The sequence below is a fragment of the Delphinus delphis genome, chromosome 17, assembly GCF_949987515.2.
Source record: "Delphinus delphis chromosome 17, mDelDel1.2, whole genome shotgun sequence".
In the NCBI taxonomy this organism is placed as follows: domain Eukaryota; kingdom Metazoa; phylum Chordata; class Mammalia; order Artiodactyla; family Delphinidae; genus Delphinus; species Delphinus delphis.
The window spans coordinates 7,575,969-7,591,277 of NC_082699.1; the positions used below are offsets into that span (position 1 = coordinate 7,575,969).

Genomic DNA, 15,309 nt, shown 5'->3' on the forward strand with positions numbered 1-15,309 from the left:
CTGTTCCTTGTTCCCATAAAGAGGGATTTTCCCAAAAGAAAGCTAGCCTTCCTCTCCACTCCTTCAACCAACTCCACCCTCCTCTTTATTCCTCTTTTGAAATCTGAGCTAGGCTTAGAGAGCAGGCTAATAAACCCAACCTGTAACTTCTCACCGCCCCCCACCTCCTCACCTCCCTTCCTTCCCTCCTATCTCGCCTCCCTCCACCCACTGCCTGTAACTGAGCAGGCTGACTCCCTCATACTAAGCTATGTCTCCAGTGTCCTTCATCCATAATAAAGGTGATGCTTTGTTCTCCGTTATCTGATGACTCTCACGATGTCTACTTCCTATTTGCTCAGGGCTCAGGCTGGGGAGAAGCAATCTCTTTATGGGATCTCCCCAGAGAGCTCACCAATTTATAGACCCACCAAGGAATATTCATGGGAACTACATGAACTCTGAAGCCAGATAAATTGGTTTCCACTGAATAAACTCTCTCATACAGAGAGCTAAGTGATTCACTGAGCCAGGTTTAGAGAATGCACTTGCCCTACGGTGCCCAAGTGAAAACATCAATTCAGGGGTCCCCAACCCCCAGGCCACAGACTGCTACCGGCGAAGCTTCATCTGTATTTACAGCCGCTCCCCATCGCTCGTGTTACCGCCTGAGCTCTGCCTCCTGTCAGCATTATGGTGAGCTGTATAATTATTTCATTAAATAGTACAATGTAATAATCATAGAAATAAAGTGCACAATAAATGTAATGCCCTTGAATCATCCTGAAACCATCCCCCCGCCCCGCCACGGTTATCCGTGGAAAAACTGTCTTCCACGAAACCTGTCCCTGGTGCCGAAAAGCTTGGGGACCGCTGCATGAATTGATAAAAAAAAAAAAGTTCATCTTTCATTTATCAGATCTCATCATTACAAATGTCTTTCTTTTATACTTAGTGTTTGTAATGTTTATAGTCAACAGTTTAAAATCTGGATTTCTTTGTTTCTACTCATTTCAAGGCTTCTTAAAAAAAACAAAACAACTGTACTGGCCCATGCTACAACATTTGCATCCAACACTAATTATGCCCTTAAAATGCTTTTAGGAAACACTTTAATACCAGATTTTGTAATGAGTAACACTATTTTCCACCACTATATTCAGTGAACCGTGCTTCCAACAGTATACGATTAATTTTTACAGCCTCTCCCTAAGTTTCACAAGGGTGGGAACAATTGTATTATCCTTATGCACCGTGAAGGAATTGAGGTTAAACAACCACACAGAAGTCCAACAGCAAACACCCTGGTGAACTGGAGTCAGAGTGTAGCCCTCCCTGACTGATAATCTATGCCACCAGAGCAGGCTGCCTCCTAGGGGACCACGGCACCAAAAAGTCCAGTTCCCCATAGGCTTCATGCTACTTTGCTCTAGGATTCCATAGTGAGTTTTTGTTGTGTGTAGCCTTAAGAAGCTGAAAGGAAAAATGTATTCAAGCACAGGAAAGCAGTGGCCAGGACAAAATTATCTTACTAATAACTTCACTGTGCCATTTTAACTTATCATTCTTAAATACAAAAAGAAAAACAACCAGAAAGACGTATGCAGTTTTTATACTGGTTAAGATCTTATGAAGTTAAAAACCTCTTAACATCCTTCTATTCAATTAGAAGTTTAATCACACTGTTTACACAGGAAATATTTACTTGATTTTCACTACAAAATAAGCTGATAATATAAATGCTACTGCGTGTGCACGCACAGCAATCATAAAGAGATGTGTCAGGAAAAATGACCAGGAAATGACATACTGACTAGACTTGTAGAAGATAATGTATTCAGGGGAGTAGGGGTTTAAAAAAAAAAAAAAATTTCTTCTCCATTCATAGTCTCTGCATTTCTTACCTGTATGAACAAAAAAATGCTTTTGGTTTCCCCCTCACGGTATTTTCACCAGATTTTTATCATCACAACCACAATGACATCCCCCATCTCTTCCTAGTAACAGGAAGTACATACTGAAGGGTTTACTCTTTGCCAGCCTCTGAGCTAGTTTCAAGCCCCTTTTACAGACAGAAACATCGAGGCTGGAAGAGGTTTACTAGCTTGCCCAAGGTTGCAGAGCTTGGATTTCAATCCTGGTTTTCTGACTTCCAAGCCCAAACTCCTTCCAGCTACACCATCCTGACTCCCTCCCACAAGGTTCCACTGTTAATCAAGGCAGCAGTACTGGTGCCATGTTCTCCGGCTGCTTCCCAGAACCTAGACCTTTCCCGACTCTTCCCCACCATCAACACTCTCCTATCCTGTCTCTCACCAATCCTAATGTTGTTAGATTATCCTAGTTACTCTAGCCTACAACTACCTATAACAGGGTTGTACCTAGCACAGTGCCTTTTGCAAACTAGTTGATAAATATTTCACTTAGCTGACAATAATTTATATCTCAAATAACATACTGGCTTTCTAATAAATGTCTTCAGAAGTCTTCCTCTAGATATATCCAGAGAAAACCATAATTCAAAAGGATACATGCAGCCCAGTGTTCACTGCAGCACGATTTACAATAGCCAGGACATGGAAGCAACCCAAATGTCCGTCGATAGATGAATGGATAAAGAAGACGTGGTGCATATATACAATGGAATATTACTTAGCCATAAAAAAGAAGGAAAGAATGCCATTTGCAGCAACATGGATGGACCTAGAGATTGGCATACTGAGTGAAGTAAGTCAGACAAAGACAAATATCATATGATATCGCTTATATGTGGAATCTCAAAAAAATGGTACAAATGAACCTATTTACAAAACAGAGTCACAGATGTAGAAAACAAACTTAGGGTTACCAAGGGGGAAGAGGAGGGGAGGGGGATAAATTGAGAGATTGGGATTGACACAGACACACTACTATATATAAAATAGATAACTAACAAGAACCTACCGTATAGCACAGGGAACTTTATTCAACACTCTGTAATGACCTATATGGGAATAGAATCTAAAAAAGAGTGGATATATGTATATGTATAGCTGATTCATTTTGCTGTACAGCAGAAAACTAACGTAACATTGTAAATCAACTATACTCCAATAAACACTAATTTTAAAAAAAATCTTCCTCTAATTAGCTTTAAATAGCTGGAATTTGTATACTATATAGACAGGAGAGAGGGGATGAGGCCCTTTACATGGCACAGAAACCCTCAATTAAGTCTTCTGAACACTCATTGATTTAGAGAAAAGCGGGGAGGACACAAATTATGAACACTGCACCTGGACTCCCCCAGTGTAACAAACATGCCACGCGTTGTCTATTGCCCTCAACGCTATATGCCTATCACTCAGCCCACGGCCTGAACAGCTGGTTCCCAAGAAATACCTGTTGATTGACTGAATGAATGCATGGATAAACGGAAGAACGGATGGAGATGAGTTAAAGATGACCACTCGGTTATGAACTACATATTTAAACCAGAGTCTATTTTTATTGGAAGGCCTATTCAGAGAAGATGTATTTTACTGGAGGATTTCGATCTGTAAGAACCCAATTTAAAATATTTTCTACATGCAGCAAGTCTATAACCGCCTATAAATTCATTATATGTCATATTCATTTATAGGAACTGATTTTTCATTTTGCACAAATTTACCTTACATAGCAAAGTCAGCTACCATACTAATGTTTCTTTCAGTTAGTTTGCCAAAAAATCTCTCATACATCCTCAAACAATGACAATGAATAATCTACTACAAGAAATCCTTACAAAGATAAAATTGAAGGTAGCTTCAAAGTGACTACCTGAAGGTCAAGTTGGTCTTATACAATTCTATTTCTAAGAGGAAATGGCAGGCTGCCAGATCACGTGGTACCACTAAAAGAACATTTCTGTGCGTTCAACACCATAACTTATTTTCTACTCGGTAAACTGTGAGGTTTCTGCTCCAAATACATTTTAATAAATGAAAAATAAATAAATATGCTGAATCAAAGCAGGAGCCGTGATTTTTATGGAATAAAAAGGCAAGTGTTCATTAGAATTCAGGAAACATAAAATTTGTTTTTATTTTTCTTTACCCAGATGGGAGAGGGAGTTCCCACAATTACGACGACTGAAGGGGCCACAGCACAGGGATCTAATTCCTTCATCTGCTTACCCGTGAGGCTCAGCCTGCTAGTGCTGTGGACAATCCCAGGACCCCCAAATGATAATAAACATTATGGTCAGAGCCTGCTTCTGGTCAAAATGATAACACTTCCCAGAGAAGCTGAACATTCAAATGTGAAATTGTTTCCTTTAGTGTCAGTCTTAACTCCTTTTAATGGCAAGATTCCCTTTTTTTCCCATTAAAGCAATCTCAATCCAAAGTTGTAACTACCGTGGCAAATAAAATCTCAAAGTAGAGCTGCTTTTCCGAGTAAGAAGTGGCTTTGGAAGGTGGAAAAAGCATCCCTCAGAGCAGAAGTCAGTTCACAGGTCTCACGTGTCCTCTGTCATTTCCTGAACCAGTCACTTCCCCCCCAAGACCTTGCGGAGCATCTCGGCAGAGTGGGTTTGGGGGGCGGGAGGCAGAGGGAGGGCAGAACTAGATGGTCCGTTAAATCCACCCCAATTCTCAGGGGGCAGCAAGGTTCTACCTTCGAGACCACATACCCCTGTACCTTCACAAAGCCCATCTGAGCTTTGTCTTCATAGCCTGTAAGATCCAGGCACAAGGCCACAGCTTCACTAGAACCCTTCCGAGCAAGGTTAAAACACGCTCACCTCTAAATGGGGCTGCATGCAGACATAAAAGCCCTCCCAGGGGCGGCGGAGAGGGAGACAAAGACTGTGGTGCTGTCTCCTTCCATCTACACCACCAGAGACAAGACCAGTAGTAAAGGATAATTCTTAAATGGAATACTTATTTAAACAAAAGGCACTCTTCTTCATCCAGGCCATACATCATGGTTTCCTATAAGATGCTCTGTGACTCCTAACTTTTTGGAGCCCCAGATTTCTCCGAGGTTAAAACAGGAGTTTGGAAAGTTAGTTTGATACACCCTTTCGAGGTGATCTCTAGAGTTCTTTTTACAGACAAATTATCTACATGCCTTATATGTCTAATCCTCATAATGTTTTTGTTTTCGGGGGTTTTTTTGGCCATGCTGCGCGGCCTGCAGGATCCTAGTTCTCTGACCAGGGAGCAAACCCGTGCCCCCTGCAGTGGAATCATGGAGTCCTAACCACTGGACCGCCAGGGAAGCCCCCTCATGATAGTTTAACTCACTGAAGTCACCCTATGACATTTCCTTGGAAAGGCAATGAAGTCTCTGTTTTGGAAGAGGTTCACAAACTCGAAGCTCAACTTGGGATGCCCGTGGAAACCAAATAACTTGAAAAGATCATCAATTCACTATTAACCGGGCAAACTCTTCCTGGTATCTCCTCGGAGTAGTAAAACAAATAAATAAAAATAAATATATTTCTGTCAAATGAATATGCAAATCACTTGGAGAGGCAGCAGCCCAAAAGCCAGGTCTTTTTCACTGAAAGAACACTTAAATAGCAGACACTACTATCTCCCTGACAAGAAAAGAAGAAACGCAGGGTTATCTGGAAACCCAGGATATTGGGGGGTAAGGTATAATATTCAAGATTGGCACTTTATTATGAGATACATTCTTCATAATGTTTTGTCGGCCTATTTTGCAATCAAGATCTGGACTCTTCACAATTACAGACTCCTGCTCTGCACAGTGGAACTCTATCAAATGCACTCAGCTTTCCATAAACAGCTGGTATGTGGCTCAATTATCACCGAGCCCTTCAGAGTACACAGAGCAAGACCTGCTCTTTAAATACAATGTAGATAAAGATAAGAGTCTGCCCTACAATATGCTGTGCTCTATCTGGATAATTCACTCTCAAATTGTAAACTTTTAGGCCAAAAGGGCAAGAAAGTCAAACCTGCCGTACACGATCTCCAGCTGGTCTGTGGGCAGGATCAGTGCCCATCCTAAGAAAACTATCCTTCATCTGGAGTGAAATGAGACAAACAGAAATAATGTAGGGAGTTTGTTAAAAGCTCAGTCTATTCAATGCATAGGCCTAGGGACTTCCCTGGTGGCACAGTGGTTAAGAATCCGCCTGCCAGTGCAGGGGACACGGGTTCGAGCCCTGGATGGGGAAGATCCCACATGCCGCGGAGCAACTAAGCCTGTGTGCCACAACTACTGAGCCCGCGAGCCACAACTACTGAAGCCCATGAGCCTAGAACCCGTGCTCTGCAACAAGAGAAGCCACCACAGTGAGAAGCCCGCGCACCGCAATGAAGAGTAGCCCCCGCTCACCACAACTAGAGAAAAGCGCACACGCAGCAACGAAGACCCAACGCAGCCAAAAATAAATAAATTAATGAAAAATAAATTTTTAAAAAATGTATAGGCCTGTGTTTATTCTGAGACCATATCCTTCCTACATTTAGCTATTAAATTAGAAATTTTCTCTTTACAAACTGATGGGGACAGCAGAGAGTTATAATGTTACTTGAAAAAAAATAAAACTTGGCCACTCTGTTGGTCTCCCCAACCCCCAATTTTTTTTTTTTAATTTTGCTGCTCCAGCATAAAATCTAAATGCCTGGGATGTACTTTCCCATAGCAGTATGAAAGTAGCGATTCATGTGCAAAGATTAATTTACCAGGAGTTATATACACAGTTAGGCTACCTTGAAGTAGCAAAGAACATGACGGTCTCCACATACAAAATGACGAAAACACAATACATAGCCTGAAAGTTGAATTTGAACCTAAATACCTGGAAGTTCCTCCATTAATTAGATTTGTAACAAAATTAACATGAACAGAATAAATAATTCTAGTGATACGGTGGATGCAGAAAGGATACTGCTATTAGCAAAATCACAAAATTCATACAGCATTGAAGTTGTACTTCAAGAGCTAAGACATCTAATGCCGTCCAAAGAAAACATGCAGCTACCACCATCGCCAGGACAAACATAGAGGAATTAATTTGACTGGATCCCATCCTTGTTTTAAATCAACAACATTCTACTCACGTTTGCTGTCTTGATTAAATATCTCGATGCAAAATACCCACACATTAAGAATTCCAGCTGGTAGACCTCACCCAGACATTTGTAAGAATATAGTTAACACGTGCAAACCCATTATGTTTTCGGGGAATGGGTAATGGGAAGAAAAATGCAGCACAATTCTCCTTTCTCTTGTTAAGGCGCTGTCATTTAAGCAGAAACCTGGAGTATTCATAATAGAATTCGGTTACAAGATGAAAGCATGGCAAAAAATGTCAGGTAGCTGTGGAAGCATGTGTGTTTCTGAAAACTATCAACCCCAAGAAGGAAAAGCAGAAAGGACAAAGCTTTATCTACTTTGCTGAGTACAAGAGCTGCAGTTTAAATTGTTAGGGACTTCCCTGGTGGTCCAGTGGTAAAGAATGCACCTTACAATGCAGGGGACGCAGGTTTGCTCCCTGGTCAGGGAACTAAGATCCCACATGCCGCGGGGCAACTGAGCCCACACACCACAACTCCTGAGCTCACGTGCCTCAACTAGAGCCTGTGCGCCCCAAACTACAGAGCCCACATGCTCTGGACTCCACGTGCCACAACTAGAGAGAGAAAAGCCACACGCCACAACAAAAGATTCCACATGCCTCAGTGAAGATCCCGTGTGCCACAACTAAGACCGACGCAGCCAGAAAAATAAATAAATCTTTTTAAAAATAAATAAATAAATAAATTGTTTAATGTCACAAACTGTGTTAATATTTGAAGTGATGTGGGTGCTGACGACTCGTAGCATCAAAAATATATTCAGGATTGCGTTTATACCTGTATTTATAATTTTAAAAAGTCAAGAGGGGAGCTTGATGAGCTTCTGTTAAAAGCCATTCCCACATTATATGTAACAGACAAGGTAATTGTTTGTTTACAGATGGCTGCTGAATAAACCATCCATTTAAGTTTAAGTGAGATGAGCAAAAAGGAAATACGCATTGATGTGTCTTTTGGAGATTAAAGTTAGTCTTAAAATGTAAATAAGATATGGAAACTGTCCTAAAAAGTTATTTTTTTAAATCACATACCGGGTAAACAGCGCCCTCACTCCCAACTGTCCTGTCGGCTATGTCCTTGGGTTCCAAGCGGCCCTGAGGGCAGTACAGAACAGGGGGATGCTGGGAAGTTACCTACTTATCCCCACATTAGGCATCTCATTCCCTCCCAGACTATCTATGTGGAGTCCCTCTCTCCTCTCACCAGCTCAGCCCTCTCCGCCTGAAAACCCAGCTCACTCTTCACAGCCTCCATTAAAACAAAACAGAAAGCACCTGACTCACAGCTATGCCCCTCAAACTCTGCGAACCCAAAAGACGGATGCACTCCACAGGATCCAGCACTAGACGAACGTCAGATGACCGACAGAAGTATTTTCTCTAGGACTGGATCAGAGATAATCTGGGATAACAAAGAATTCAAGTATTATTCATCACCTGTTTTGGAAAAATTAGTCAGAAACTCCATCATCATAAGTATAAATACTTCTGCAGAAACAAAGCCTCACCACCAGAATTTAATCTCCATCAACATAAACCATTACCTGTGCGCTTAACGGACCAGGGCAGTTAAAACTTCACCAAGTAGCAGGACCAGTCTGCACGCTGGGTCCAAAATTCTACTCGACTGTGGGGCGAAGAGCACACATCACTAACCTAATCTCATGGAGCTTCCCGAGGCTGTAAATTCTGTGAGTCGCAGGCAAAGTCACTGAATCCCCTCCGGAAGCTGGCGCCGACCCAAGGACTCCCATGTCTCCCAAAATTTTTGATTATGAGACTGTATCTCTGAAGGCTGACTGAGATGAAAAAGCTTTTCAAACCCAAAGAAGAGGGCAGGGCTGAGGCCCTGACAGCCCAGTGTTTTCCTGCCCCTCCTCGGCCCTCCGCTACCCTGCAGGTTTAACTATTTGGGATTGTCTTGTGTCCTCCCTCCTCTTTGATATGTTCTGGTGTGAACTCTTCCCTTTCACTTTGGGTGAGGACAGGGCAACAGCCAGAGGTGACACAGAGACAGGGCTGAATTGTTTCAAGGCACTAGAAGTGACAGGATGTCTGTGGGAACTGAGAAAAAAGCCCCTGGAAAGGCTAACATTTGAAGACCCAACATCGCCCATCAAGGCCTTAAAGAAGCTGTCTCCTCTTACTGTCCTCGGCATCACATACCACATATATTATTCAACACACTGCAACCGTTTTTCCCTCCATCCTCGAAACATTTAATATTTCACTTTTTTTTTTTTTTTTTTTTTGGTCCCTGTTGCTATGCATGGGCTTTCTCTAGCTGTGTCGAGCAGGGGCTACTCTTCGCTGGGTGCGTGGGCTTTTCATTGCAGTGGTTTCTCTTTGTTGCAGAGCATGGGCTCTAGGTGCATGGGCTTCAGCAGTTGTGGCACACAGGCTCAGCAGTTGTGGCCCACAGGCTCTAGAGCACATGCTCAGTAGCTGTAGCACAGGGGCTTAGTTGCTCCGCGGCATGTGGGATCTTCCCGGACCAGGGCTTGAACCTGTGTCCCCTGCATTGACAGGTGGATTCTTAACCACTGTGTCACCAGGGAAGTCCTAATATTTCACTTTTAAGACCTGAGTTTTTTTAATGAAAGGGATATTTGGGGCTTTCAAAAGAAATTTTTTAATGATTATTAAAGTAATATTGAGAAATACTTTCTCTAACTTCATTCTTTAAGGCACATATATCATTTATATAAGTTAACCAGTAGTGACTTCCAGGCAATGAGGCAGGCATGGACGTGGTATCTGGTCAGGAGCAATTCCATACTTAAGTATGTGCAGTTGGGAAAGACAGACAAGGAAGACTGGTGTTTCGGCAGCCCCTGAAATGTACTATTACTTGACACTGATGGGCTATTTCCCAGGAGAGAACTGCGGTCCTTATAGAAACAAATATGAACAACAGAGACATCCTGTCAATTTCACCAATGTGGGTTGTCTCTGATGTACCTGGCACTGCACTAAATGTTGGGAGTAACACGGAGAGTGAAAGGGAGACTTTTTCTTCAGGAGCTGTATTAGCTTGGGCTGCAATAACAAATTATCATAGACCGGAGGCTTAAACAACAGAATTTATTTCTCCCACTTCTGGAGGCTTGCAAGTCCAAGATCAAGGTGCCGACAGAACTGGTGTCTGGTGAGGGCACACTTCTGGGCTTGGAGATGGCAGTCTTCCTGTGTCCTCACCCGGCAAAAAGCAGGGAGAAGCAAACTCTCTCTGGACTCTTATCAGGGCACTAATTCCACTCACGAGGGCCCCACCTTCATGACTTCTTCTAATCCTAATCACCTCCCAAAGGCTTCACATCCTAATACCATCACATCAGGGGGTAGAGTTTCAACATATGAATTTGATTGGGGGGGTGGGGATCACAAACACTTCAGTCCATAATAGGAGCCCACACTCAGTGAGAAGGACTCTTTAAACACTAAAGGTTACAATGCATGAGATCAATGTCACAGCAGCAATCCATCAAGGACACTGGGAGCACAGAAGAAGAAGGAATTAGTTCTGCTTAGGGAAGGAACTCAGAAGAAGTCCCACGGAAGAAGGGATACTCTAACTAGATACTGAAGAAAGAGCTGGAGTTGGCTAAGAAGATAAGTAGGGGAGAAAACTCTTCAGACAAAAGAAAGACTCTAAAACTCTTTCTCTCTCTCTCTCTCTCTCTCTCTCTCTCTCTCTCTCTCGCTCTCTCTCTCTCTCTCTCTCTCTCGCTCTCTAACTGCTTGAGGCGAATAAAACCAACTTACCAATTTTAACCAGAGTTAAACCAGACTTTTAATTACTGTTGAGGTTTCTCCAGAAGTTATTTGTTTTCAGCTTATCATCTATTCATAGCATCCACAAAAGTGACCTCCTGAATTTGCAGAGGCAGCAGAATTTTTACAACAGTAATAATACTAAGATGAAACTTAATAGCATAGATTGCCGTTATAACCAACAGCCCATGCGCATTCTCCAAGCCCACTAAGGCTGATGGGAAGCCTCATTTGCTGCCCCAAGCTTATATTTCATGGAGCACTTTTTTATTTTAATATATTTAATATTGATTACATTCAAGAGCTACACATCTACTTTTAAACTAAACCATTTTCAGTAAATCGCTGAATACTTTACATGAACAACAAAAGTTTTACAAGCTGATTTGTTCTTCTTACCTCCATGGGAAAAGCTTTGAAATTAACTGTGTGCTCAGAACCACGCTGGTTTTCTCTTCCCCAATGAAATCTGACTTCATACAGCTCAAATTCATGCCCTTGAGGCAATGGACCTCCAGATAGAACTGAAAAAAGAAAATAACATATTTAATTACATCTCAAACACATTCATCAGCACATCACTATAAACACTAGGGACATTTTTTTGCCGAAAAGGTCTCATGAGCTCTACAGAATAAATTCACATAACCAAAATGAAGAGTGAATCACAACTGTGAGATGAATTTATACTGTCATCTTCATACAGTAAAAGTTCAAAAATAACTTTTACTTTCAGTAAAAGTTCTGAAATACTTGGGAATGATATGTATATGTTAACTTCTTGTGTATTTTAGGCATAGGAGTTGACAGAAAATAAACACAGTAGCTATTTATACTCCCCGACACTTAAACTTATCATTGATCAGGGGACAAGAATATGGTCTGAGTCTCAGGCTGACCAATAATTCGCTATAGACCTATCAATAAATTGAAACTTGTTTACAGATAATCCATTTACACGAGCAGGCTTTCAACTGAGACAACAGATGTCAGCCAACAAAATTATCCATGCAGTGAAATATTATTAAGCCAATCTGATTTTTCAACAATGAAATCACATTTTTACAAAAGCAATCTATCATCCAGTGTCATAAATGTAAACAAAATTGTAATAAAATATTAACAATACTTAAAATATTAAATTTAGTTCTATGGGGCCCTGTCTCTATGTCTCATTTCCGGAGATAACCCAGAACTTTGTCCCAAATAAGAGCACTCTAAAGGATGATAAAAAAAATACATCTTGTCTTGAGGCAACAAAATACTTTGATTAGTTAACACCTGATATCATATGGAAAAATAAACATAAAGTTTATTACAAAGGGCCAATTTTGACACAAATAAAGGTTGTTTGCATTCTTCCTGTTAACAAAACTGTTCATTCTAAATGGTATCAGCTAAGAATTATTGGTTATTTTCAGCCAAGGAGCTGACAAAATTCACCCTCTCCCCCAGATGTGGTCTCCTTGAAAGAGGCTAGTGTTCACACGTGGACTGTCGTTGTGCAGGAAGCGACGGTGGCCAGACTGAGTGCCCCACTGCGGATCAGCTTTGTTCTCCATCCTTCCTCTAAACTCAAAGGAGAAGAAGGGGAGTTGGTGCAGCCATATTTGTTCGGTTGGTTCTTCATCTAATCACTTTTCCCCCAAAGAATTTAAAGCTGCTTCCATCAAAGTTCCTATCCTGCAGCCAGAGGGCATAAATCAGAAGGAAGAGCAAAGGGCAAACAAAGACAGAGGCAGAGAAGAGACGGAGCAATGAGGCCATGGCACAGATGAACATCTCGCAGACCTCGCTGAAAGCGCCCTACAGATTTGGTGCCAAGCCTCCCTCCGGCTCCAACAAAGAAGAAAACCAGCAGCGGCAAAAAGGGACTTTAATTTTTCAAGGGTTTAACCCTCACATCTGGAGGAAAGGGAAGTGCAGTGATGGCCTTTAGGGTGACACCATGTCGCAAGATTGTAATGCGTTCCTCACGCTTGGTCTTTTTTTTTAAGTTTCGATGCAACTCTGAGGGGTCGGTGTTATCATCCCATCGATGTGGCTGAAACCGGTTGAGGGTGAACAGCCCCGGTCATCCAGCGAGCCAGCTCCAGGAACCTGGGACTCGAGCTTGTGACCCACAGCCCGCAGTGAGATGCGGAGACCGTGCTTTCGGTGCCCGTGAGCATGACCCAGAAAACAGTGGTCTTTAGCCATGTAAATACATGGCTAAAAAGGGATTACTGAATCTAGAACCACAATGCAGGCTCACTGCATCTTCTTCAATAACCATCATGCTGTGGACTGAAGAAGGTCTAAAGTGTTTTGATCTCAACCAGAGTGCCACAGCTTCTGAATACCCTCCAAACTCATTCCCTTACCACGGTTGTCCGAACTGGGTCTTAAGAAAAACTGGCAAAGAGGCCTGGAGTCCACCCGCTGTGTACCCCACCTCCCAACCAAAAAGAATAAATGGGAAAGGCTTCTTGGGAGTCCTGGGTAGCAGGTAGATGGGCCCGCGGACTGGACAGCTGGAGTTTGCCAAGTGGAATAAACTGGAGCTTTGTTTTCCCAGACACTCCAAGGACCAAGTTAATGGAGGGAGCTGAGCTCTGCTGGAGTAAAGAGATAAGATGACCTCTCCTGAGGTCAAGGAGAACTCCCCAACTGCAAATGCACAGAAAGTCTCCTCAGGGGTCAAAAAGGGAGGGGGCGTTACCCCATTCCACGCTGGAATCGATCTTGGCAAAAAGATGCACACACGTACCAGGGAAGGACCCTAGGGCAAGGTCAGGTGTGGGAAAAGAAAAAAGATAATCGGCCAACGGTAGACAAAGAGCCAGAAGAACTGCCCTGTATAAATGATTCAACCACCTCTTTACTGTGCTTCTCCTCATTAGGGAGGACACCCACACCCTTTCTCTCCGGGTGTGTATTTCTGCCTTGCTTCTGTCTTAAACACATAGTTTCTCTGTGTGCTCTCCCACATGTTGCGCTGTGTCTCTGATAATAAACTCTGTATCTGCTTTTGCAGTTTTTGCCTCCTTGAGAAATCCATTTTTCAAACAGGGCAAGAGCCAGGGCAACTTTGCCTCTAGCCTCTAGCCCCTGGTAGACTAGCAGCTAGGATTCCTGGTTTTCACTCAGGCTACCTAGGTTCCATTCCTGGGCAGGGAACTAAGATCTCGCTTCAAGCCACTGCTCACCACTATCTCCCCGAGATCAGTCCCATGCTTGCTGCACCCCAGCCTGCACCATTTGAAATGGAAACACCCTTCACCTTGTGGGTCTACGACCCGACTTGAGGCTTTTGTCTTGGACCAGGCTTAGCGCCACACAGCCAAGGGAAAAGAAACGGGAGTACTGTGGAATGAAGCATACGTGAGATCGGAAATATATTTTCCCAAAACATTTTCATCAGGTACACACAGAGTTTCTGAAACTGTTACAGAGCAGTCCACCAGTAATTTCTTATAGCAATGGATGAAGCTGATTCCGTCCGTGATTTCAGGGGCCAAAAAGAGATCTGTGCTTCACACGTATACCCCTCACCTGACCAATGGTCAATATTTCTTTAGATTAAACCTTGGGAATAGAACTGATATTTTAAATGCCCTGGAAATTCAAACTGCACAGATGTATGTCTTACTGGGGAGAAGTTCCAGGCCCACAGGGGTTCCACTGAAAAATATTTCAACAAATATTTTTTGATCATCTACACTGTAACAGGCACCATATTCAGTATTTAACATACATTGATGTTGGGCTTCCCTGGTGGCGCAGTGGTTAAGAATCTGCCTGCCAATGCAGGGGTCACGGGTTTGAGCCCTGGTCCGGGAAGATCCCACAAGCCGCAGAGCAACTAAGCCCGTGAGCCACAACTACTGAGCCTGTGTTCTAGGAGCCACAACTACTGAGCCCGCGTGCTACAACTACTGAAGCCCACGCGCCTAGAGCTCATGCTCCGCAACAAGAGAAGCCACTGCAATGAGAAGCCCACATGCTGCAACAAAGAGTAGTCCCCGCTCGCCACAACTAGAGAAAGCCCAGACGCAGCAACGAAGACCCAACACAGCCAAAAATAAATAAATAAAAATTTTTTAAAAGATACACTGATGTTGACAAAACAGACAAAATTCACCGGCTTCATGGATCTTACATCCTATTGGGATGACATGCGAATTTATATATTTATGAAGATCAGACTTTTACTGTGATGTTTGGTCATTACATGGTCATTATTTCAAGAAAATTATAATGAAACCAGATCCTCAGGGTCTTACATTCTATTGGGTTGAAAATGAGCACAAAGAAGGGAAGCGTTTTTCCCAAGCCCGGTCCCCAGGGAGAGGTGACAAAGGGGCAGCTTTCAGCCAGGAACTGGCTCTGGTACCTTTCACTTTTGCTGCAGAAGAATAATCCAAAGTTAAACCGCACTAAAATCACGAGGCGCTGCAAAGCCATCAAAAACGACAAAATCATGAATTCAGAATTTT

General features: G+C 42.7%; 1 protein-coding gene across 3 annotated transcripts in view; it reads right to left on the reverse strand.

The window, feature by feature from the left end:
• Window positions 1-15,309, reverse strand: part of CA8 (carbonic anhydrase 8) — a 213,792-nt gene that overhangs the window by 64,618 nt on the left and 133,865 nt on the right. For all 3 annotated transcript variants that reach the window (XM_059994686.1, XM_059994684.1, XM_059994683.1), the window contains exon 3: window positions 11,231-11,355. In XM_059994686.1, coding sequence (XP_059850669.1) covers window positions 11,231-11,236 — 6 coding nt within the window. In that variant the 5' untranslated portion in view covers window positions 11,237-11,355. The remainder of the gene's footprint in view (window positions 1-11,230; window positions 11,356-15,309) is intronic.